Genomic DNA, 25,130 nt, shown 5'->3' on the forward strand with positions numbered 1-25,130 from the left:
AGTATCTTCGTCTACAACAACTGTTGGTGCATTGTATCCAATAACTACAAGTTTCCATGTCTCAAAGTTACGGGTTTGTAAAAAGGAACGCAAAAAAATTTTCCATCATAAGTAATTTGTGTCATCGAATGTTGGAGGTACACTTATCGATATTGCATTCCTTTCTATAGTCATACTGCTTCACAGACTTGTTAGGTTTTAACGTGTTTGCCTTCTCTGATACCAATTGAAAATGCGGGGGTACCAAATTACACCACCACTTTTTTCTAAGGCAATCTGTATGGACAAAATCAATATAACTCCAAGAGTTAAACTCTATCTCTTACAGTTAGAACGTTTACAAAATTGAATTTGTGAACCTAATCACAAAGACCAATGTCCAAGAATCAATCAAGTCGTATCCAACAAACTAGGTCGGATGTCTCTACTATGATTGATCAACACACAACCTGTGATATTTCAATTATAAAGATAAACAATATAATGAAAAAGAAATAACACAAACACCAGAAGTTTTGTTAACGAGGAAACCACAAATACAGAAAAACACCGGACCTAGTCCAGATTGAACAACTAATTGTATTAAGCCGCGATAGACACTAGCCATTATTTGAGCTATATATGTCTAGAATAAATATATGAATCGCATGAATAAGTTTTATGGTGAAATCCTGAGTCCCAGTCTCTCGTAATATTGTTATCATCTTTTGCATATTTTCAATTTTAGTTTTGTATTAGGTCTGGAATAGAATCTTCACAAGTCTGACTTGAACGAACTTTTATTACCACGTTACAACAACATTAAAAAATTAAGCTCCGCCCCTAAATAAGAGAATAGTAAAGATTCAAGAATTCTGACACAAGATAAATGTCTCTTGAAATCGAGTGTTTCACCGGATGGATTAATGGAAATTTACAAAAATAAACCTGTTTTTTTGTGCTTTTCAAATCTATGCTCATTTTTTTATTTCTTACAAAACTAGGCCCGTTTTGAAAGTTTAAGAAGAAAAAAAAGTGGATGGAAAGTTAGCCCAATTAAGTGGACTTAAAATGACAGAATAGTCCATTGAATCAATGATTCAAGTATGTGTCATTGTTTTTTCTTCAAATCAGACAGAGTCAGTTAGTCTGACTCGACTGATTGGTATGAGTTGCACAGGCTTGTGCAAATATGTAGTGCCATGATGGCATGTAATTCATCAAACCCGTAACTAGCAGCAACACCTAGCTCATGACCAAAGCATTATTCATCAAGCATAGCATACTCTAACCATATATCCCTACAGTGCAAAACAACTCATATTATACTCTTGTTAGCCTCCATATAATTTCAATTGAACTTTGAACCTAACTTCCCATCTTGTAACTCAGACTCAAAACATAAAAGTAACACTATTTTCTACGGAAGCATATACTTCAAACACCAACACTTCCAAGTCTATCATGCAACACCTTCCATTGCAACCTGAATTCATAACCAACCACGACCAACACCATACATCAATAACCTCTTCTCCAAAACAACACGATTCAAGTCGTAATAACCCATAACACCACCAGTTCATACGTAGACTCTTATTGGCTTCTAGAAATAGCTCCTTATTGAACCACAGAAACCCAACTTCAATCCACACCCATCTCAACCAAACTGTCACATCCATTGCGCTTGCTTCTTCCTCATTTCTAGCCAATATTGACCAGCTGAAAACGCGGGGGTCCAAAATTCACCACCACTTTTTTCTTAGGAAATATGTATGGACAAACTCAATACAACTCCGAGATTTAAACTCAATCAAGGAATAGTATCTAGAGTTATATTTCTCTCTCTCTCGAACCTAATCACAGAGAGATAACTTGGACGGTACTAAAGACCAATGTCCAAGAATCAATCAAGTTGTATCCAACAAACTAGGTCGGATGTATCTACTATGATTGATCAACATACAACCTGTGATATTTCAATTATTATCAAGATACACAATATAATACGGAAAAATAAATAACACATATACCATAAGTTTTGTTAACGAGGAAATCGCAAATGCAGAAAAGCCTCGGGACCTAGTCCAGATTGAACACCAAACTATATTAAGCCGCTACAGACACTAGCCTACTACCAATTAACTTCGTACTAGAATGTAGTTGATCCCTAAAAGGTATCCCACCGATTAAGGTACAGTTGTGCTCCTTACGCCTCTTGAGTCCCAGGAGGTTTCCGCGCAATTGATTCCCTTAGTTGATGTCACACCAACTAAGAGTTGCTTCAACTTAATTGAAGACTTTGAACCAATCTGCCTCCTACAGATTAATCATATATATAATTTCCTTTTACAATCAAATAGTTTGTTCAGAGGTGATGGAAATCGATAGCAATGGACAAAGTTTATCTAGCCTCAAAATCTGGACTTATGCAACCCGAAGTGCAGCCTATATTATTGTTCACCTCACAAGTATAAAACCTGTGGAATTAAAAAAGTTTGAGACAAAGAGAACTTTGATGATTACTATCTATATTGATCAAGTGAGTATCTCAACAATCGATCAAAATCAGGGTACACGAGTTATCAAGGAAAGATAGCTGGACCTGGCTTCACGAATCCCTATGAAGTCTTTGTAGTCGCTAAACCCTAAAAGGGTTAGGAAGAGGACGACTCTATATACAACTAGGACACACCAAAAAGTAGTGTCGGGATTCAAAGATCCCAGTTGCTTGAAATTCCCCTTTTATAAACATTCAAAGCATCGGTTGCTTTAGGTTTAAGCTAAGATAGCTTTGGAACCAAGAAAACAATATTCAGCGTAAGATGAATCTTTGAATCTGATTTATATAAAAAAGATATACACTTTGGTTAGGTGAAACCGTAACCGAACCGTGTACAAAGACTATATTCAACATGGTTAGCCGAAACCATCCGATTTGAACTTAAAAGCTTAATACTCATTTTCATGAACACATAAGACATTATCCTTGAGCCGCAATCATGTGATCAAATAAGTCTAGTGTTTTAGAGAATTAATCAAATGCTATTTATCTCGTAGAAATAATTTAATCGCACTTGAAGATAATCGACATGGTTAGAAAATGCACAAAGTACAAATACCATAATCGTTCGTGACTCAGGTTAGTCAGAGTACGTGTACCGGTTTGTAAACATTAAACCAAACCAGGTTCTGGAGTTGATAGAACTATTTAGGAATACGTACCGGTTTGGAAACTTTAAGACTATGACCGGTTCCGGAGTTCACATAACTATTTTGGTTTGCGTTCAGGTATGGTACTAAACCGAGTTCGGGAACACAGAACCATTTTAGTACGTGTACCGGTTTGAATACTAATCCCGGTTTCGTAACCATAGTTCCAAAATGGTTTGCATACGAGTATGCATACCGATCTGGTTCACGAGTTAAACAGATTTTTCATATGATATATATATAAGAATATGAGTATCACCAATCTATAAGTCGATATATAGCTAATCTTCTACGTGTACAAGTACAAGTAATATGGGTTCATACTTATAACAATTTTCTCTCTAAATCGATTCGAAATATTCCCGAATAACATCAATGACACATATCGATGTTCTAGGCTATTTTCGAATGATAAAACTTGCATCATGGTTTTGATTCCGAACAATGAATTTTGCTTGAACGAAATTCATCATGTATGAATAAATGTTCATTAAGCTTAGTCATTATATTTCGAGAAGTCCCTTAACTTGGTAATTAGTTTTCGACTCGAAATTCTTATATATGCATGATAGTCTAATTAGTTATGTGACATCGTCTCGAATGATAGAAAAGTGAATATAACTTGAGAAATAGGTGGTTCAGTCTTCACTTACCTTTTATTGATGAAGTTCTCCAAAATCTTCGGTTGATCTTCGCTTTCAAATGGTAGAACGCAATGATGACTGCCGTGATCCTCTGTTTCTCAACTACATTTTTATCCTAATCCGAGACTTAACTAATTGTAGACTAGAAATCAGATATAGTTTTGACAACTAAATTTGACAACAAGCATGAGATAACAACACTTGTGAGTTCGACCGAGCAATGCTCTAACACCACCCGTTCCTCCAATTGGATCATATAGCCCTAAGTAGTTTGCAGCAAGACCATTTTATCACCATTTCTGTAAGTACACTCATACAAACCCATAGAAGCAAACCAATTCTCTTTCCTGAACTCATTACTCCATTACTGTAGTTTCTGCATACTACCACCAGTTCACCCACCATCAAATCCATGTCAAAATAACTAGCTCAAACTTCATTCATCCCCCACACTGTTGCTCACCATCTCCACAGCCATACCAATGAACATCCACCAACACTATTAGCTTTCAATTAACAATCATTCAACATCGAACCAACAACATACAACCACTTTCAATCCCCCATTCACATCAATAACACAAACCCAAGTTTCACGACGATAACAACTTCATCTAGCACTCAGGCATTTCCTAAACATGTTGTGTGCACGATTTGATGTTAGCAAAGAATAATTTAGTGTGTTCTTTAACCCTTGTCTCATCTCCTTCCCTGCAATGACTCACGAATTCAAACAAACCCATAATTCCCGACCCTTATAACATTCATACTCTTTACCATTTAGTCCTCATTATCAACCGCATCAACCAATTGGTCTTCCCAACTTTTAATTTTCTCAGCAGCAACAACCCAACTTTTTTTTCGTGAGGATTTCAATATTTTTCTCTCTCTTGCTCTGTGAATCAGGCGAAATAGTTTTTTTTACAACTCAGTTCACCTTTCATTCCCATGATATAATTTTCTACACTTCTCCTATGATAGTCTTTGTATCATCTGGTTGATTATGCTACACTTTTCTTTTACTTATTATCAGAGTTTGTATCTTCTTTCTTAGATTGTTTTCATTTATTTTACTTTTATTTTTCTTTTTAGTTTACAAAGTTTTTATTTCTATCCATGAACTGTTAATCTTCTTTCCTGTGTCTCCATTATGTGTTTACAGCTTGTTCTAGTAATGGCGTTTGCCTTATCGTTTGTTTTGATCAAGGCGTTTGCTGGGAGGTTTGCTAAGCGTTTGAATGCAATGATTGTCCGTGGTGATATCAGTTGTATGAAATGGAAGAAGAACAAATAATCGGAATGTTTCAACTCAAAATCACAAATCGGAAGCTTGTCCCACTCTGGAAGAAATTCAAAAAAAAGTCAAAAGGCGTAACTGTAGGACTGATTGGCTTTTTTGTTACCTTCTTTTGCTCTCAATGCAGTTACCCAGCTGTAAAACTTACCATGAAAAAGTCATCCTACAATCACTTTATTCCCATTATTGTAGAGATATTATCCCAAAAGAAATAACTAGTGTTTCCATATTCACTGGAAATACTCATATCCTACCAATATATCTTTCTTCCTTCACTTGCAACCAGAAACCAAACCCTAACACCTACAGAGCTATGGAGGAAGGCAGTTCTAGCAATCTAGGAGATCTAGTGAACAAATTCAAACAAGCAACTCTAGACTTAGGTGATACCTCTGAAGTAGTGACTTTCCTTTCAAATAATGAGAGTTCTGAAGAAGTAGAATCTCAATGGGAAGCAAGCGATATAGGCATGGTGATTTTAGAAGGGAGAATGAAAGCTGAAACTGCGGAAAACTTCATCAAATTCACATGGCTCTTCATTGTTGCTGAAGAAGTCAAAATAATTGAGGTTGAGCCAAACTTGATGATTTTTAAGTTTAACAAATGGGATCACCTTAATCGAGTAATCACTAAAAGGCCATGGAACATCAATAGACATTTGCTAATGGTTCATGACTATATTTCTGAATTGGTTTACACAGAAAAACACTGGGGTTTCCAACACTTTTGGATACAAGTAAAGTTCTTATTGCTTGAACATATGAATGTAGATTCTGTAACAAAGATGGGTGATATTCTTGGCGAAGTGGTTGCAATTCATCCAAAAGATGCAGTACCAATTGGCAGTGATCCGGTGAAAGTTTGTGTTAATGTTGATTTGTGCCATCCTTTAAGAAGAGGTGTAAAAGTCATCACCAATGCTGGAATTACCCGCTGGATCAAATTTTACTGTGAAAGACAGCCTCCAGCAATATGCTCTGAGTGTTATGTTATTAAGCACTGTAAAGTTGCTTGCAAATAAGCAAAGGAATTTTTACTCAAGGCGCATGAAAAACCCTACTTTTTTTAGCAAAGCAAGCACAATCAGGAAGAACATTTCTCAGGTTGGAATAAGCAAAGCTCCAGTAGCCAAAGCAAATACAAAGAAGTTTATCAAGACTACTTCTTTTGTTCACCTAAAGGATGGTGAAGTCATAAATATGGACTTTATGTTGAAGAAGAATGACAATGAAAATACTGAAGACAAAAGATTGGGGAAAAGAATCAGAATTAATGAAGAATCTTTTATTATCAATGCTTCTGATATCAACACGGACAACCAAGCCTCCCAAATGATCAAAGAGAATGAAGTTCAAGCTGATAATGCACATGAGAAGATACAGGTACACATGTTTTCAACTAATGCCCTCCCTATACTTTTCCTTTTCTTAAATATTTCCATCTTATTTCTCTTTGCTTTCGTTTTTGATAGGTTGAAAATTTTACGTAAGATTATCATCATTCTGCATGGCATTAAATGCACTTATTTCCTAAAAGTTATTATTTCGATAGGTTTAGTTTCACTCATTATCTTTAATAGTTTTTGGAGAAGTGAAGTGTTTACAATGAAGGTTATCTCATGGAATGTAGGTTTTAACAAATTCAATACTAGAGATCACCTGAGCTATCTTATTAGGACTCAAAACCCATATATAATCTTCCTTTGTGAAACAAAAATTAGCCAGCTCAAATGCCTTCCTCTTCTTAAAAAGTATCAATACCCAAACTCAGCTTATATAGAGCCTGTAGGACTATCTGGTGGTCTTGTTCTTCTTTGGAAGAATGGTTTTACCTGTGATGTGGTTGATTCTTTTAGCAATATGTTCAATGTTATTGTTCAAGGTGGCCCAAGTAAGCCTGAGTTTTTGTTAACATGTATTTATGGCTATAGCAATTATACTAAGAAAAGGGAACAATGGGATTTTATTCACGGGATTAGTAGAGCAAATAATAATCCTTGGATAGTGTTAGGTGATTTAAATTTTTATCTAATGGAAGATACTAGTGCAGCTTCTTCATCTTCTGATGGTTTTGTGAATTGTATTATTAATGATTGTGGACTAGAGGACATAGGCTATGTAGGAAAGAGTTATACTTGGACCAAAAACAATTTAGGTACAGGCACTAAGAAATCTAGAATAGACATGGCTTTAGGTAATGGTAACTGGTCTGTTTATTTTCCTAATGCTAAACTCTTGCATTTGACTCAAGTTGGTAGTGATCACAGTCCCATAATGCTTGTTACTGATGCCATTGTCCCAGATTGTTGGAAACCCTTTAAATTCTTTTTAACTTGGTTAAATGATGAAAGTTGTTCTACTGTCATTGCTAATTCTTGGAAATCTAGTGTCCAAGGCTCTCCTACTTTTCAGTTCAATCACAGGCTTCATGTCACTGGGAAGAATCTCTTTTTATGGAATAAGGAGCATTTTGGAGAAATCAACCAAAAAGTCAATTCACCGCAACAGGATTTAAAGATTCTTCAAGAATCTACACAAACCTCCCATGTACAAGATGAAGTTCTACAAATCAACAATGAGTTGAACAAGTGGCACAAGATTCAAAGTGACTTTTATCAACAAAAGTCAAGAGATAGTTTCATGGAGGAATTGAATTATAATAGTAAGTACTTTCATACAAAGGAAAACAAGAGGAGAACAAGAAACAACATAGATTCCATACAAGACCATGATGGTATTTGGCTTCAAACAAGAGAACAAATTTTAGCTCACCTCACCCAGCAATTTAAGGAAATCAGTACAACATCAAATCCTCACCTAGATGAAGGTCTCTACAACATCCTACCAACCATTATTTCTGCAGAAGATAATTCCAGTCTTACTTGCATTCCTTCGTCACAAGAAATCTTTAATACTCTCAAAAGTATGGAGAATTAGAGTGCTCCAGGTCCAAAAGGATTTCAAGATGGGTTTTATAAAATTCAATGGACAATAGTAGGTAATGATGTTTGCCTCATGGTTTCTAGATTTTTTGAAACTAAGTTCATTCCAAAGCAGCTTAACAAGACTTATATTTCTTTGATTCCAAAGAATAAAAAGGAAATGTGCGCATCTGACTATAGGACTATTGGCTTATGTAACACCTCTTACAAGATCATTTCAAAGATCTTATTAAACATAATGAAGCCACTCATGTCCAAGATAGTGTCTCCCTATCAAGCAGTTTATGTCACAGGTAGACTCATTCAAGATAACACAGTTATTGCTCAAGAAATCATTCATTCTATGAAAAAAGAGGTCAAATTGGATGGTTTGCTCTCAATATTGACATGTCTAAAGCCTTTGATAGACTTGAATGTCCATTCTTATTGAAAGTTCTGTAGTATTTTGGTTCTTGTGATGATTTCTGCACTCTTATTCATCAATGCATCAGTACTACAACTCTCTCAGTTATGCTCAATGGTAGTCCTTGTGATGAATTTACTCCTACAAGAGGAATAAGACAAGGAGATCCCCTATCTCCTTACTTATTTATCTTATCAATGGAATTTCTTTCTAGGCATTTATCTGTTGCTCAAGAAAATAAATTAACTCCTGGTATTAAAGTGGCTGCACTTGCTCCATCCATTAATCATCTTCTTTTTACAGATGATTGCTTGATTTTCACTCAAGCAAACCTCACTTCAGTAAACAACTTATTGGAAGTTCTTCATAATTTCATCTCTCAATCAGGACCAGTTATCAACTTTGAAAAATCTGCAGTTATTTCAGTAAGAAGACCAAACCTGAAGTTGCACAGACTATTACAAATATTCTTGGAGTTAAAATAATGTCTTCTAAGGATAAATACTTGGGTTTTCCTCTCATTGTGGGTCACTCAAAACAAGAGGCTTTCAAGAGCATCAAAGAAAGTTTTGAAACAAGATTATCTACTTGGTCTGCAATTAATCTCTCTCAAGTTGGAAAAGGTACCATGATTAAACATGTCCTTAACTCAATTCCAGTTTATCAAATGGGCACCTTTAAACTCCCCGACAATCTCATAAGTCAGCTTACAACAATTGAAAGGAAGTTCTTTCGGGGACACAAAACCAACAGGGGCTCCAATCCAATTGCATGGCAGAATTTGTGTGTTTTCAAAGATTTTGGAGGCCTTGCCTTTAGAGATCTGGAAAAGCTCAATTTAGACTTGCTGACCAAGTTAGCATGGAGGATTTGCACTGAGTCAAGTCATCTAATGGTGCAGATTTTGAGCAGCAAATATTTCAAAACTAAAGACATTCTTCATCAAAATATTGAAGCAAAAAACTGCTCCTTCACTTGGAATGGAATTACTAAGGGCTTAAAGATTGTGCAGCCAAATTATTTCATGGAAGTAAATAATGGTGAAGACACCAAAATATGGCAAGACAAATGGATCTCAGGTATGAATCATCCACCACTTCCTCAAAATGAAAATTTCAGATTTTATGGTGAAGTTGCTGAACTAATGATACCATACACAAATATGTAGAACATTACTCTTCTCAATCAGTTGTTTGATAGTAGCACCTCCATGAAAATACAAAATATCTTCATTGATAAATCTAAGAAGGATGGCAAATTCTCAGTTAAAAGTGCATATAATTTGCTTGCTAAAACTGACAGAGAAGTACAAGTTAACGGCATTTTAATTAATAAAATGGTTTGGAGAAGATTATGGAAATGTAGAGCAGCACACAGAATCAAGATGTTTGCATGGAAGTGTATCAGAGATATTCACAATACTAAAAACAAGCAAGCCAGATATAATGTTGACATAGATAATCATTGTGACATTTGTGGTCACTTTGATGAAACTATGGAACACATTCTCTTTGAGTGTAGTCATGCAAGGAAAGTATGGAAGGAGATCAACATAAACATAGACACTGTAAGACAACAGTTCCATACAATTTCAGAGTGGGTAATAAGCAGGTTCCCCAACAATTCTCATATAGAAGAGAGACTGTTATACACCTTGATGATTGGTGCTTGGATAATCTGGAAAGGCAGATGTGATGTTGTCTTTCAGGGAGTATCACTAAACCCAGTTTCTTCTATGCATAAAATCTTTTATTATCCATCTCCTTATATGTATGAACTTGATTCTCATTCTAGATTACAACCTGTTGATAATGATACTTTGTGGAAGCCTCCTCTGCTAGGTATTAATAAAATTAATGTTGATGCTTCTTTTGACACTGATACTAACCAGTTGGGCACTGGTCTTGTCATACGAGATCATACAGGTTCCTGCAAAGGCATCAAAGGGAGTTATGAAAATGGAGTATTAAGTGCGGAGGCTGGAGAATGTATGGCTGTGAGAGAAGCGCTTTCTTGGGCAAAGGAGAAAAGGCTAAATCACATCCATATTGAAGCTGATGCAAAGCTAGTCATCCAATCTATCACTGGAAGAAATCTGCTAATTCAGTGGGAGAATAGGAACATAATAAAAGAGATCAAAAACCTTATGTCTTGTTTCAGTAGTTGCATTTTTCGTTTGTTGGTAGAACTGATATCAAGTTGCTGATACTATAGTTAAATCAGTAAGAGGGACGGCTTTAAACATTGAAGCATATGAGTCTTTCAATTCTGATATTTGTAGTCTCTTGGCAAAAGACATACAAGCTAATTTAAGCTAAAAAGCTCAATAAAATTTCTTTCGTTATAAAAAAAAAAGACCCAACTTTTAATTTTGCCCCAACTTCGCTACAAAACCCAAATCTGCTGATTCCAAATTTCTTTTTTGATTTATCAAACCCTTGAATCTCTTCACTGATTCTCGACCATGACTGCATATTTAAACCCATCTCCATCAAAAACACATTTAATTTTGCTGCCTAATCTCAATCCAACTCAACCTCATTCTTAAATTCGTAATAATCCCTCTCAAGCTCTACCAATTCATCGATCTAATTTCAACATCTACAGCTGACCAAAAATGAAAACAAATTGGGAAAGAAATTGTTTTCTTCTCGACCTAATTCAAGGTTTACTGTGTTGTTAGAGAAATGATGTTTTATAATGAAAATCATAATCTTTGGAAATCATCGAGATATCCAGATCTTAGATGGACGCTGCTAAAGCTTACACGTGTGGCGTTATTTCCTATGTCTCCACCACATGTACAAAAAAGGGCATAATTATAATCTCCCTGTATCCACGATATGCCATTTAATGAGATATTAACATGTTAGCACGATATATAGACTGAGATAACGGTTTTAGATGGAAACCGTTTGAATAGGCCTAGATTTGCAATATCAAAGAAAAAGAAAAAAGAAACAGGGTGTTAGTCCTCAAGGGAGTTGGGGGAGTTGGGTGTAGTTTGGTTTTTTCCTGTTAGTCGTGGGGGAGTTCAAAGGAGTCTCTCGAAATCTCTGTTAGTCGTGGGAGAATTTAGAAGAGTCTCCCAAACTCCCTAGAAAACCCTGTTAGTCGTGGGGGAGTTTGAAAGAAACTCTCAAACTCCCTGTTAGTCGTTAAAATTAGAATGATAGGGAGTTGGTGTTTTGGGGGGAGTTCTGGGGAGTTCTACAGAGTTTATAGTGTATTTTTTCCTCACTCAAAATCTCTCAAAAAAGTAGAGATTTCTGGAGAGTCTCTCAAACTCCCCACACTCAAAACACCAAACTCTCTCAAACTCCCCACACTCTCTTACACTCTCTCAAAATCTCCAAGATTCAAAATACATTAAACTCCCCCAAACTCACTCGTGGACTAACCCCTGAAAAAGGAAAACGGCCAAGATTTGTCTAATTCCAGTGACACATTTCTACAAAAATAATTTGTCGCAGAAGTTGCTTTTTCTCTCAATAAAGAAGATTCCATGGATGGAAGGCATGCCAATTCACAAGCAGTAGATAGACTACAACCACCAAAGACCGAAACACGTTTACAAGAAGAAAGAAGAAAATCCTAGCCCACGAGAAAAGAAAGAAAAAAGAAAAAGCAAGTCCAATCGAGATCAAGGAGGCTTGAAGAACATTTCTTCCACTTAATAAATACATCTTCCGCTCGAATGCCCACTATACAAGATTGATTATTTGTTTTTATTTTTGAGTTCTCCGATTTGACAAACAAACCGTCTTTTTTTTTTCTTTGTCAAAGCTGAAACCAACTTACGTCTGCCAATTTCTTGGGGAGGGTAACAGCAAGTCCTCAGAAGCTTGTGTTTAGTTTTACGCTGTGGCTTAGAGCATCCACAGTGGGCGAGTATAATCAAATTTATGGGATGAGATCCTAACACAGTGGGACGGAGTAAAGATCAAATTTGGACCAAAGATCAAATTCCAGACCAAATATGGTCGCGACCAAATCCCAAATTCTAATATAGTCGGGCGTAAATTTAAAGTACGCTTGATGCTGGGCGTAAATTTAAAGTACGCTTGTTAATGGGCGGAGATTTAAATTACGCCCGATGAAATTTTAATTAAATAAAAAAAAAAAGGAATGAGGCGGACTTTTAAAGTCCGCCTGTTAAAATTTGCAAAGAATGGGGCGGACTTTTAAAGTCCGCCTGTTAAAATTTACAAAGGATGGGACGGACTTTTAAAGTCCGCCTGATGGAATTTTAATGGGGCGGACTTTTAAAGTCCGCCTGACGAAATTTTAATCATGTACCGTTGCGTCACACCACGGACTAAACCCAAATTTTGGTCTTTTTTTTGATCTTTGATCTTTGGTTTTGATCGCACCACTGCAGTTGCTCTTAGACGGTTAGCACCCGTTGGTTTGCAAATCTGGCGCTTCCTACCACTTTGACATCCGAGTATATTTTAATCTTCCTTTAAAAACACAGAACAAGAATAGTGTCTTATTCGCTAATCGATCGGCAGCATAATATGGAGTCTGAAGTCTGAACGCAACTATCACAAAGCAGCTAGTTGACGATTAAAATAACAAAGCAGCTTGTTGCAAGATTAACAAGTTAACAACCGAGTTTCATCATATTCCTGTCACTTAAGTTATGATCAGTATAACTGCATTCCCAATATCTTAAGAACGTGGAGTAGGGGTTAAAAGTTGAAACTTGAAACGTGAATTCATGTATGGTGGTATTTTGACCGATTCCTTGTGGAGGACCTGGTATGGAGGAAGTGTGACCTAATCACGTGCTGAACAATGATGCGGCACGTGTCAATGAACAACCCGACATGATCTCCAGACTGTTGGAAGAATTGAAATGGAATGATGAGTTGGCTATCTCCTTCTCCATTTCTTTCCCATCTCCCCAAATTATTACTCTCCGTTTTCCCCACCAGAAAAAGTGATAAAGTGAATCTCCCAAAGAAAGAAGGATTTTGAACCTAGTTTAATTGGTCTCAAAAAACAATTAGGGGCCTCCCATTAAAAGACAAAAAAAATAATTAAAACTCAAATTGAGTCACCTTTAACCAAAATATTTTTAAATGGCTAAACTGTTCCTGAATGATTAGTATTAAAATTTAATTAAGTTAGGTTAATTAGTTTAGATTATGTTAGATTAAACTCAGGTTTTAGAATCAATTTTTTTTTTTTTTTTTGTTGTTGTTGTTGTTTGAGTTGAGAAGAAGAAGAGGAGGTTTTGGAGAAAAATTTAGGGTTTTTAGAAGTGAGTAATTCAAGTAGGGGAAATGATGTTGGGGAAGGTTCAAGCAACAAAGATGATTGTGTTGATGGTAAGATTATCTTAAATTCTCCCATGAATTGGATGTATGTCACAACACAGAGAAATAGTCGTCAATGTCGAGGGATGTATACCCCAACGACTCTAGAAAGTCGTCAATGTATTGACACCAAAAATGACGACTCAAACCTGCAACTTTTCCAGGTTATGAAAAATCGTCAGGGTATTAAAAAAATTCATTGACGACCCTCAACAATCGTTAATGTTTAGACTATTTAAGTGACGACTCTAAACTGTCGAAGATTCATTAGTGGCGGAAATGTACGACAGTTTTGGGTCGTCATAAAAATGATCAATTCCCTGACGTCCCTTTTGAAGGGTCGTTACTGTTTTGGTTACGCATTTAACGACTTAAACAGTCGTTAATGTTTTAGAAATGTCGTTATAGACTGTCGTTAATCTCTAAAAAGAGTCGTTAGTGTATGACGGTTTAGAGTCGTTATTGTTTTGATCATGATGTATATGACGACCCTAAACTGTCGTTAATGTCGGTGAAGGGTCGTTACTTGAAGAAAAAAAATATTAATCAAGGGTAAAATAGTATGTTCATCTTCCGATTTTTACACCCCTGAAAAATTTTGGGGGCAAACAAAATTTCATGGCCCCCAATTAGAAGTTATGGCCCCCAATTAAACTAGGATTTTGAATCCATCTTGCAGGACTGTTGTATTGTGTTAGACAACTCAACCCTCGGCTTATCTAGGAAAATCACTCGGTTATCCAAGGACCATTTTGTAATTTACCAAAAGATCTTCCAGTTTATGCGTTAGGCTTAATTTTATGGTCTTCCAATCTAGCATCTAGATAGGAAGTTCACGTCAGCTAGAATAACCCTCTAAGTCTTATAGAAATTCTATCCTAGCATGTTAGTCGCAAAACCAAACAACGAGTAAACATTTTTCTTACTATTGTGGAATGGAACAACACATATACCATGGAATATTCCAATCGACGCCGAACTAAACAGCGAAAAGTTGATTATTTTTGCGCTTAACCATTTAATGAAAGTTTGAGATATATCTGAAGAGAAAAGTAGAAGAGAAGAATAGACAATGCTTTTTGTCTAATCTAGAAGCCAAATCTTGCCCATAAGACTTAGCCTATTTAGAAGGTTCTCGACTGAATAAGTTGAAAGTCAAAAGTTAATTGAGACAAAAATTTGAAGTGACTTTTTTTTTTGATAGAAAACACTTCCGACTCATGGGTTAAATCTTAAGAAATTCTCGGCTTAATGACTCATAAAGTCAAAAGTAGTTTGGGACTGAATTTAAGAATGACTTTTTTACATAGAACAGTGGTCCCTAGAACTGCATCTAGGTACATTAGCCTATGATTTATGCTATTACATGAGTTGATATCCAACATCCCTATTGGAGGAAACTTGAGAACCATCAGACTATTTGATGGTTCTCTTTAAAATGACTTCTAAAATCATAAAAATACTCTTTTTGTGAAAGGAAAAAACTTTACTTATGACTTATGAGAATAATTTTTACTTCCTGACTAGTTACCAAACAAGTTTTTAAAGTGTTGTATATGCGCCATGTTAACGTAAATTGATGTTGCTTTTTGTGGAATATATCTTCCCGGAACAAACATTATGATGCATTAAGGTTGTTATGTTTGGCTATAACCTAACAATGAACGACCACTATGGTAGTAAAATTTGATACTGATAGGAACTCCAAATATGTACTGCTGGAAAGCATGACTTAGCTCGTGCTAACTGTGGTTCCTTGTGCGTCGATATATATTTTTTGTTTGAACAATAATTTCTAATATCTACCAACTTTGTACACGATCTTATAATGAGTGGACGATTTTTGATCTTAAAACGAATGTGATACACAAATTTAATTCATGATTAAATCCCACGCGATATTAAACGAATATGAATTCATATATGATCTTAAACTGAGTATGAATTCCTACACGATCCTAAGACAAGTGTAAGTACGAAATAAAATTTGACTTCACATCCCCAGATCATTAAGAAAGGCACAAACAATAAATAATTTTTTTTAATCTTTTAACTTCTACTACGTTATGTTCTCGCTCGATATCTTGATTTTATTAATTCTTCATCTGTGATATTGGCTTTAACGGAAAACTGCGTTGCATGTTGGTCAAAGTCAATATTTGGCATCGGTGGTAACCAAATTTCCACAAAGTATTATTTATGTGAAAACTGAGTTTCCACCCACAGTTATCCAAAGGTCATAATGATGCAATTTTCTCCCATCTCGTCTTAGTTTTTTATCTCTATTTTAACCAAGAAATAGTGCATCAAAGTGCTTTCTCTTGGTGAACGAAGAAGATGTCTTCTCATCCAAACCTCACTTTAGTATTATTCTAACAATTATATAGTGACACATAACTAACGTATAAAAGGTCATAAGTTAGAGATAGATAAATTATGCTCATAATCATGTCTTGGTTTTTATGTACTTGTATAACTGCAATCACCGATGTAGAAGTATTTACTTTTTTTGAAATAAATCGAAAAACTCTTTCGAATATAATATTAATACACCACAATTAATATAATTAGTGTACAACCAACCAATATTCAAATGAGCACTTGTGGTAATATATGTAGAAAGCCCGTTGCCAGTTGTTAAGCGACATTCATATTTTCTGGATGATTAAATATGAAAATGCTACATCTTTGGTAATGTGCATAGGACTGTTTCATTTTAAAGGATCTTAAACTTGCCAAAATAAAGCAAGTCTAATGGGTACGACAAATCTTACAATGTGGAAGCTTTTCATGAATCTTGTTCTACACAAATGATATAATGAAAAGTAAGCACGAGTATCACTCCGGGTATTTCCAAATTCTCGGTTGAGAAACAATTTCTTTTAATAAAAATCTTCAAAAGAAACGTTGAAAACATGATACTTTGATATTTGATAAATTGAGATTGTAAAACCATTACATTTTTTAACAATTAAACACAATTGCAACCAAGAGGTTATTTCTTGTTTGATGTTTTTCCAGCAAATCTTCCACGCATTTCAAGGAGACATTTTTAACCATATTGCTTGTTTTTCCATTGAGGTACTGAACTAATATGGGATTCTTTTGTAAATGTCCAAGAGTTGAGTTGGTTAGACATTTTGTGGTTGTACCGTGGGGTCACTTGTATCGGGATGGAAATTCTTCTCTTTTCTAGCATAGTTTTTAGGTTTGTAAGTTGCATACCTCTACATATTTTATTTTCTTGAAAAACAAAACAAATAAAAGAGCCCAAATAAAAAATATAAAAAGGAAAAAAAAATTACAAAAAGTTAAATGTGCGTTCCAATCTCTTTTGAATGACAACCTCTAATATGTGAAAAAGGAAATCTCCCACTCTGACATTCGCATCATGACTGGTCATGTAATTTTGCAATCTTTTCAAAAAAATCTATAATATCTCCATCGAGTTCCCCCGAAGTAGTGAAAGCAAAAATCCTGAAACCGAGCCCTTGAACAATGCACTTTTCCAAATATTTGTTGTGTTTCCGAGTTACAACATTGTTGATGACTGTGACCAGGGACAAATATACATACACCACTTCCGGCAAAATGCGAGACACCCATTATATCCATGCACATGTCATGACCGTTGTCCCCATTATAGACCCAAAAAAAACCAACTACGACAATAAGAGTACTCCATCGACATAAGTTGAAAGAAAGAGAGCTATTCTACCAAGATTACCCTTTAAGCAAATATACGGTTTCCTTGTGATTTCGCAATGGACATGGGGGCAAAGACATCATTATGGATGGGAGAAAGAGAATGTGAATCTAAGTCATCACACAAAAACCTAGCTGTACCATTAGCACATCTGGACCGCATAAACTACAAACGGTGGCGATTAAAGAAAGTGAATTTGTGGTTTATTTAAGACGAATTTCATTTGAGGTGGAGTTTCATTTGGACAAAATATTTCCTTTTTAAACACAAACGGGACGAGCACCACCACCTCTCTGCAACTAAGAGAGAGAAGAAGAAGGAAGAGATAATAGAGATAGTAAGTGGGAGGGCTTACAGACTCACGAACGCAGAATCTAGGGTTTCGTTGGTAAAAATTCCTTTTCCATTTGAAGTCGATTGTTTCATTATCCTCATCTGCGTTAGATTCTAGGTATATGGTTGTTGTTTTTTTCTGCATCATTTATCTGTAAACATTGTCTGAGCTGAATGTGTTTCGACTATTAAGAATTGGATTGTCATAATTGATTTATTGAGATGGATCCATCAATGAAATGTGTTTGGATCTAGATTTTTCAGATATTAATTTTTATGGTGGTCGATTGTTTGAGATTTTTTAAGCAAAATTAAAATTTGGTGGTGTTAATTTTCGTTTTACGAATGCCATCTTTCACATTATGGGGACATTTGCATTTTCTACCTTTAATGCGACCCTAATTTGTCGAGAATCATCTTCTGTCATCATGTTCAATTGTTCATCCTGATTTTTTGTGACATTGTGTGCTACTCTACCCTTATCAGGGTAAGAGGAGATCAATTACCTCTAGTGGTTGTGTTGGATAAACTTTGATCTATACCTTGCTGGTCTTACTTTTGGTATTGTTGATCATGTTTCTTTTGGCACCTTATTTTTCTTTTCCACCATATAGTTTTGAGTATTTACTTTATGGTTGTACGGCTACAATTCGCATTTCTGCTCCCTCCTGGATTTCCTTGTTCCATCCTGATCTATTGATTTTTATGATTATCGGTTTAGGAATTACAATGTCTGGTCATCACTCAGAGGGGTTCAATTTCTAAGAACATCGATTCCTCCTATCTCCTTTTGATAATTTACTAGCTTAAACTAAATCCTTGATGAATGAGCACCCATTTTTGCAGTGAACTACGATTAAACTTATTCCTTCTTGAATAAATCTTGCTGGTTATTGTTCTTCCTGTGCAGTGTTTGTTCCCACAAATAGGTTCTAGGAACAGTAAATATTTTAAATTCCATTTTGCTCGAAAATTAATTGATGTTTATACAATTTATATTTAGTGTCCTATGTGACCCCGATCTCATGTTAATATTCAAATGGTTATGTGTGTCTGATGGAATATTCAATTGATGTTCATTTTCTTTTTCATTGATGTAATATTCAATTGATGTTCATTTTCTTTTTCATTCTGATGGAATTTTACAAAAAACAAGGAACTGAATTTTCCGTTATTATAATAATCAATTTTGACACAACTGTGAAAACAATGAAGCTGTGCACATATATTAGCCACTGCCATTTCCGCCTGAGCTTGCTTCCCAGCCTTGTTATACATATACTTGATTAAAAATAAAGATAGATTGGTGCTGGTGAAATTCTTGCCTAGCTTTTATTGTTTAACATGCTATATGGGAACTAACCAATTCTTCTCATGAAAGTGATGTAAAAATGAAAATGAAAATGTGACTATATCGATGTGGTTTGCAATTATGGGGACACTATAGTATTTATCTATTATTATCATGTTTTTATGCTCTGAAGTTGGTTTTCCATTAATTTTCAGCAGGCTATAGAAGATGGCAGACTCTGAGGATATTCAGCCCCTCGTCTGTGATAATGGAACGGGAATGGTCAAGGTACAAAACCTGGACTTCCCCCTCAAGAACTTTTATCTTTATCGCACTAGTTATTCTGACAGGCCATACCGTAACCACTTAAGCTGATATACTTGATCACATTTTGCTTCACAAATCTTAATTTTGACGTTAAACTTGCATTTTATACAGGCCGGATTTGCTGGAGATGACGCTCCAAGGGCTGTGTTCCCTAGTATTGTCGGTCGCCCTCGCCACACCGGTGTGATGGTTGGTATGGGACAGAAAGATGCGTATGTTGGGGATGAAGCTCAATCAAAGAGGGGTATCTTAACTTTGAAATACCCAATTGAGCATGGTATTGTGAGCAACTGGGATGACATGGAGAAAATCTGGCATCACACTTTCTACAATGAGCTTCGTGTGGCCCCAGAAGAGCACCCAGTTCTCCTCACTGAAGCACCTCTCAACCCAAAGGCTAATCGTGAGAAGATGACTCAAATCATGTTCGAGACCTTCAACACTCCTGCCATGTATGTTGCCATCCAGGCTGTTCTGTCTCTATATGCCAGTGGTCGTACTACTGGTAAGCAGCTCAATTCCTGTTGATCCTTGTAAAAGCAAAACTTCGGTATTAAAATGTGAATCCCACAAGTTATTACTGCACCAAGTAAAGGATAATGATACTGTACAAGACCTTTCGTGTACATTTGTCATTTGGTTGACCTGCTATAGATTAGATACATGCTGATAGTGACATGTGCATGTGTTCTGTTGATTTTTGTAGGTATTGTCTTGGATTCTGGGGATGGTGTCAGCCATACAGTTCCCATTTATGAAGGTTATGCCCTACCACATGCCATCCTGCGTCTTGACCTCGCAGGACGTGATCTCACTGATGCGTTGATGAAAATCTTGACGGAGCGCGGTTATTCTTTCACCACCACTGCTGAGCGGGAAATTGTGAGAGACATGAAGGAAAAGCTAGCTTACATTGCTCTTGACTACGAGCAAGAGCTAGAGACATCCAAGACCAGTTCATCTGTTGAAAAGAGCTATGAGTTACCTGATGGTCAAGTAATCACCATTGGAGCTGAACGTTTCCGTTGTCCTGAGGTTCTTTTCCAGCCTTCAATGATCGGTATGGAAGCTGCTGGAATTCACGAGACTACATACAACTCTATCATGAAGTGTGATGTGGATATCAGGAAGGATCTTTATGGAAATATTGTTCTCAGTGGTGGTTCCACTATGTTCCCTGGTATTGCTGATAGGATGAGCAAGGAGATCACTGCACTTGCACCAAGCAGCATGAAAATCAAGGTCGTTGCTCCCCCAGAGAGGAAGTACAGTGTCTGGATTGGAGGATCTATCTTGGCATCCCTCAGCACCTTCCAACAGGTAGCGTAATTTCTAATTTTGTTTAGATATACTTCCGCATTTATATGCTAGTAAACCTATTGAACCTAAACCCAAAATTCAGATAAAAAATCTTGTTGAGCCTAAACCCCTCTATACAGAATGGCCAACTGTTAACCAAAATATGGAATAGGTAAGTATTGTTATGTATATTATTGGTTTGGACAAGTATGATTTTATCCAGCAGCTTGTTTTATGGGTCAGTGCCACTCATTGTCCAGCACCCCACCCACCTTAAGTTGGTAGAGAACTCCATATGGTCGAAATGAATTAAGATCACGGTTATGCAAAGATAGTTTAGTCTTAAGTCAAGTTACAAGAATAGGCATGGCCGTTTGGCAGAAAGTTTTTGACACATATATGCTGTTATTTGCATGGACACGAGTTACTTGTTTAGACGTTAATCTCTCTGGCTTGTTGAGTGCAGATGTGGATTGCCAAGGCTGAGTATGATGAATCTGGTCCATCAATTGTTCACAGGAAATGCTTCTAATGAGATGGTACACTAAAGAGATGTGGATGATGAAGAAAAAAGTATTGTCGTTTTTAATGCCTCTGGGATATTATTGTGCCTTGTTACTTCTATTTCTTCCTCATATATCATTTTGGTTCTAAGCCTTCCTCTCATTTTTATGTCAGTACAATGAATGATGTTGAAGGGTCCTAAAACCCAATTTTTTCATTATTATTTCTCCTTAGAAGATGTGTATTAAGGTACTGCTGTGGTTTGGGTTTAAACATTAAATGCGGTTCACTGCTTCTCTAGATTCCTTTTAACCAATTTAAATTCAATAAAAATATTTTTCACGACATAGATTCTTTAAACTTCTCAAACTTGGCCAAAAACATACTGGGGACCAAAAACATACTTTGATGAGCTCTGATGCTAATATAAAAGTAAAACTGGAATAGCAGGAAAATTGAAATAAAAATTGCTAGCACATTCCAATCTCACAGACAGAAAGTTTTAAATTTAAATTTTAGAGATCTTTGATCGATGCTTCAAACCTCCTCTATTGATCTCTGTTGGCTCTCTGTTGGTTCTCCCCGACTAGGCCAGTTTGCAGTTTGCACATAATAGCTGAAAAGTTAAAACTATTTTACTAGAGTCGTAATTGCAGCAAAAGTTCTATAAAAAAATTACCATATTTATTCAATCATACAATGAAAAACTGAATTGCACCGTTTCATGGTGGTTCACCTATAATCATCCAACAAACCAACACGTGTTGTAGTTCTGCTTGGTAAGACTGATGTTATGAGTCTTCTGACTTCATAGAATATAGAAGAGACTGGAATCAGGTTCAACTTACAAACAAAAGAAATTAACCAAAACGGAAGAAAAACAAACCACCACCAATTGTGGACGCAAAAATACACATGGAAGAGAGAAAGGACAAGCTGAACCTGGAAACTTAAAAGGAACTCCAGTGACTAAGTATGGTACTACTATGCAGAGTTTGGAGTCATATTGCTCCCCTCGAGAACAGAAAAATCAGATGGTCCAACAGAGTCTATGAATCCTCGTACTGACATTTCTGGAAAAGCTGCAGTCTTTCCGAGCACATCTTGGTCTAGGAAAATTACGACAACCGTAATATCATCATGGAAGAACCGCCTAATACCCTTCTCAACTTTCTTAAGGTCATAATACCTCATTTCTCTTTTCCTTGCTGCCTCCACAAGAGCTGTTTGAACGAGTCTTTTTGCTATTCCCTGCACCAGAGGAAGATAAAAGAGAATATAGAAAGTGAGAAACTGAGATTATGATTGGACTTTAAAAGATATATGTCAGACCTAAGGTTGGAGAAAAAAAAAAAAAAGCTTACCGATCTTGGGGACTTATGAACTATATCAACAGCTTCCTGGTTCGTCAAATGCTCCCAAAGCCCATCAGATGCAAATATCAGGAACTTATCTTGTGGACGTACAGCTCTTGTATATATGGATGGTACAGCTGACAGCACAGGTCGGCCGAGGGGTTCTGTGAGCCGGAAACGAGGGAATGATGGATCCAGAGAAAATTCTGGCCTCTTCAAATACGCATCCCCTATAGATCTAGATACCTAGAAAGGCAAACATGGAAATATTCTAAATGATAGTACAAGCATTTAATGTAGTAGGGATATATAAGATCTATCCAACACTCTAATATATATTATGATCATTATTGGTACTACTAACTGGTGGTAAATTTTTGTCTGCACCATACATCGGTTTGAATGCAAGAAATATTAGCAATTGCTTAGAAGACCAACCTGAATGATGCCTTTAACACGCCAAACACCATGTTTCAAAACTACAATTTGTGAATCATCAGGATGTTGGGACTTCAACTCTTGTCTGACTTCCTCCAAACTCGCATTATGATCTCTAGTCAATTGCTCAGCAATTATTTTATTTGACCTACCTAAAGAACCTATAACAGCTCGAGAATCACCCAAGTTTGCAATATATAGCATTCCTTTCCAGATAACTCCCACCAAACAACAAGACCCAACGGCAGCAATAAGAGGTTTTATTCCACATGTCCTACGCACAAGGGTAAGAAACCCATCTTCTGTTGCAGAAAAAGCATTCCCAAGAACATCTTCAGAGATGTTTCCATTTTCTCGAGCAAGTCCTGAAAAAAAAAATAGAATCCAGCATAAGATTGTAGAACAACAAAAATGCCGATTGTTGCAAGTAAAATCCTCAATTCTCAAACCAACAACTAAAGTGTAATTGGCAACAGCGCAAGTATCTCCTTGTACAAAACCATCAAACTAGTGTTTGTGGATAGAAACTAGAGAGCCAGAATAAATCCCTTATAGATACCAATATATTCCTAAGCCATTTAGCCCTATCATATAAGTTGATTATCATCTAACATCATACCAGATAGTTTTTTAAATTTCTACCAATCATCAAGTATGGATTCCAAGTTTTAAAATGCTCCAAGACTTCATGAGAATGACATCTCCTGTATAGAAATTCATCCCACAAAGCCTGGGACCATCATTCATGCATAACCCATTCAAGCCCATCTAAATGATAGGCAGTATCTAATTTTGCTATAGTTTTCCTAAACTATGATCACAGCAACAACACCAAACCCCATAAGATGAATTCAGTGCTATAAACCAATAATTTTGCAAGTATTATTAGATTGTTTTTTTTTTTGGAAGCATATTATTAGATATTTATTTTGTATTCAGATGAACTTTAGATCCAAACTAGAAACCCTCAGATCCAATTCTTGAAGGGAAAAAAAAAACAGAAAAAGAAAAATGATGTTGACAAGAAAACGTAAGACTCTCAGTCATAAGTATTAAACAGCCAACCAAAGTCTTCAAACTTTGACCACCACAGATTGTATTTGTATATATCACAGGAGGGCTAGCATAACCAACACCATTAATAACCTTTAATTGCAAAACTATCAACGGAGAATTCGAAACAAGAACAGTTAAATTAGCATTATAGTTAGAAATGACAGAAAATTCAAGAGAAAAGAAGTACTAACTCATAAGATGAAGAAATAGGTGATCTCGAACAAATCTAGAAGCTTCAGGACCACCATGACCATCGAAAACACCAATAAACGTAGAATTTTTTCCTATCTCAACTTGACTATGATCCTCTATAATTTCATTGGCTTGAACAACAGCAAAAGAAAATTCTCCAAGTGAATGACGATCAAGATCTCTACACCAAAGTAAAGAATCATCAATTCCACTATCTAACTCATCATCCTTGTTCATACGTGCGTACTGTCTGACTGGACGTAAACATACTGCTACAATCCTTGCCAACCATGAAAACATCCCTCATTTCCTCAATAAAGAAACCCTTATTTCAATTCTTATAAAGATCTCCCTCTTCAAGAAATCTTCAGACAATCAGAATTCTCCTGTTGGATCAAAAATGAGGCTCAAAACAAAGAATTGTGGTGGAAAGCAGAATCGGAAGTGAGATTAAGAAGTGAAAATTAGGGTTTGAAAAAGAAGAAAGAGTAATTGTTAGGGTTTTGGATCAGAAAGAGAACAGTTATTTTATTTTCTTTCTCTTCTTCGAATTGAAGGAACTACCAAAATGGGAAAGTTAGAGTGAGGCAGCAAGGCTTGTGTGAATTGTGAACTGTAAAAAAGAAGAAACAAGGAAAGAAAATCAAGTCTTTATGTGGTCCAATTTTCAAGAATGATTTACCCTTAAACCGCGGATACTTATGTCATTTACGAGATTGCCATTTCGTTGTTATCGCCCTATCTATCTATCCTTTAATGGAAGTCAGCGGATAAGCACATTCATCTATCTCTGCCTTCTTCTCCTCCTCCTCCTCTACACCCATATCA

General features: G+C 36.1%; 3 protein-coding genes across 6 annotated transcripts; 2 read left to right on the forward strand and 1 right to left on the reverse strand.

Moving 5' to 3' along the window:
• The first annotated feature begins 8,961 nt into the window (after nt 1–8,961).
• On the forward strand, nt 8,962–10,694 carry LOC113309224. The gene is made up of 2 exons (XM_026557632.1): nt 8,962–9,556; nt 10,403–10,694. The coding sequence occupies exons 1-2, from the start codon at nt 8,962–8,964 to the stop codon at nt 10,681–10,683; spliced, it is 876 nt and encodes a 291-aa protein (XP_026413417.1). The 3' UTR covers nt 10,684–10,694.
• Nucleotides 10,695–17,726: 7,032 nt separating this feature from the next.
• On the forward strand, nt 17,727–21,606 carry LOC113309355 (actin). Of its 4 annotated transcripts, none has more exons than XM_026557770.1 (5): nt 17,727–17,895; nt 19,347–19,419; nt 19,570–19,963; nt 20,165–20,778; nt 21,224–21,606. In XM_026557770.1, the coding sequence occupies exons 2-5, from the start codon at nt 19,360–19,362 to the stop codon at nt 21,287–21,289; spliced, it is 1,134 nt and encodes a 377-aa protein (XP_026413555.1). In that variant the 5' UTR covers nt 17,727–17,895; nt 19,347–19,359; the 3' UTR covers nt 21,290–21,606. The 4 variants fall into 4 exon arrangements, with proteins under 4 accessions (XP_026413555.1, XP_026413556.1, XP_026413557.1 ...); XM_026557771.1 differs by having other exon boundaries at nt 17,745–17,895; nt 19,350–19,419; XM_026557772.1 differs by having other exon boundaries at nt 17,753–17,958.
• Nucleotides 21,607–21,908: 302 nt separating this feature from the next.
• On the reverse strand, nt 21,909–24,927 carry LOC113309354 (probable protein phosphatase 2C 25). The gene is made up of 4 exons (XM_026557769.1): nt 24,302–24,927; nt 23,055–23,419; nt 22,626–22,862; nt 21,909–22,512 (listed from the first exon to the last, which is right to left on the reverse strand). The coding sequence occupies exons 1-4, from the start codon at nt 24,600–24,602 to the stop codon at nt 22,246–22,248; spliced, it is 1,170 nt and encodes a 389-aa protein (XP_026413554.1). The 5' UTR covers nt 24,603–24,927; the 3' UTR covers nt 21,909–22,245.
• Between the last annotated feature and the right edge of the window lie 203 nt (nt 24,928–25,130).

Source organism: Papaver somniferum, chromosome 9, assembly GCF_003573695.1.
Source record: "Papaver somniferum cultivar HN1 chromosome 9, ASM357369v1, whole genome shotgun sequence".
NCBI classification, from domain to species: domain Eukaryota; kingdom Viridiplantae; phylum Streptophyta; class Magnoliopsida; order Ranunculales; family Papaveraceae; genus Papaver; species Papaver somniferum.

Bases quoted from the DNA above. Each gene is read 5' to 3' on its own strand.
- LOC113309224 (XM_026557632.1), top strand. From the start codon at position 8,962: ATGTCTTCTAAGGATAAATACTTGGGTTTTCCTCTCATTGTGGGTCAC. The intron at 9,557-10,402 runs GTATGAATCATC...GAGATCATACAG, and splicing joins GCAAGACAAATGGATCTCAG to GTTCCTGCAAAGGCATCAAA.
- LOC113309355 (XM_026557770.1), top strand. From the start codon at position 19,360: ATGGCAGACTCTGAGGATATTCAGCCCCTCGTCTGTGATAATGGAACG. The intron at 19,420-19,569 runs GTACAAAACCTG...CATTTTATACAG, and splicing joins ATGGAACGGGAATGGTCAAG to GCCGGATTTGCTGGAGATGA. The intron at 20,779-21,223 runs GTAGCGTAATTT...TGTTGAGTGCAG, and splicing joins CCCTCAGCACCTTCCAACAG to ATGTGGATTGCCAAGGCTGA.
- LOC113309354 (XM_026557769.1), bottom strand. From the start codon at position 24,602: ATGTTTTCATGGTTGGCAAGGATTGTAGCAGTATGTTTACGTCCAGTC. The intron at 23,420-24,301 runs GTTAGTACTTCT...TTTTTTTTTCAG, and splicing joins CCTATTTCTTCATCTTATGA to GACTTGCTCGAGAAAATGGA. The intron at 22,513-22,625 runs GTAAGCTTTTTT...CCTCTGGTGCAG, and splicing joins TTCATAAGTCCCCAAGATCG to GGAATAGCAAAAAGACTCGT.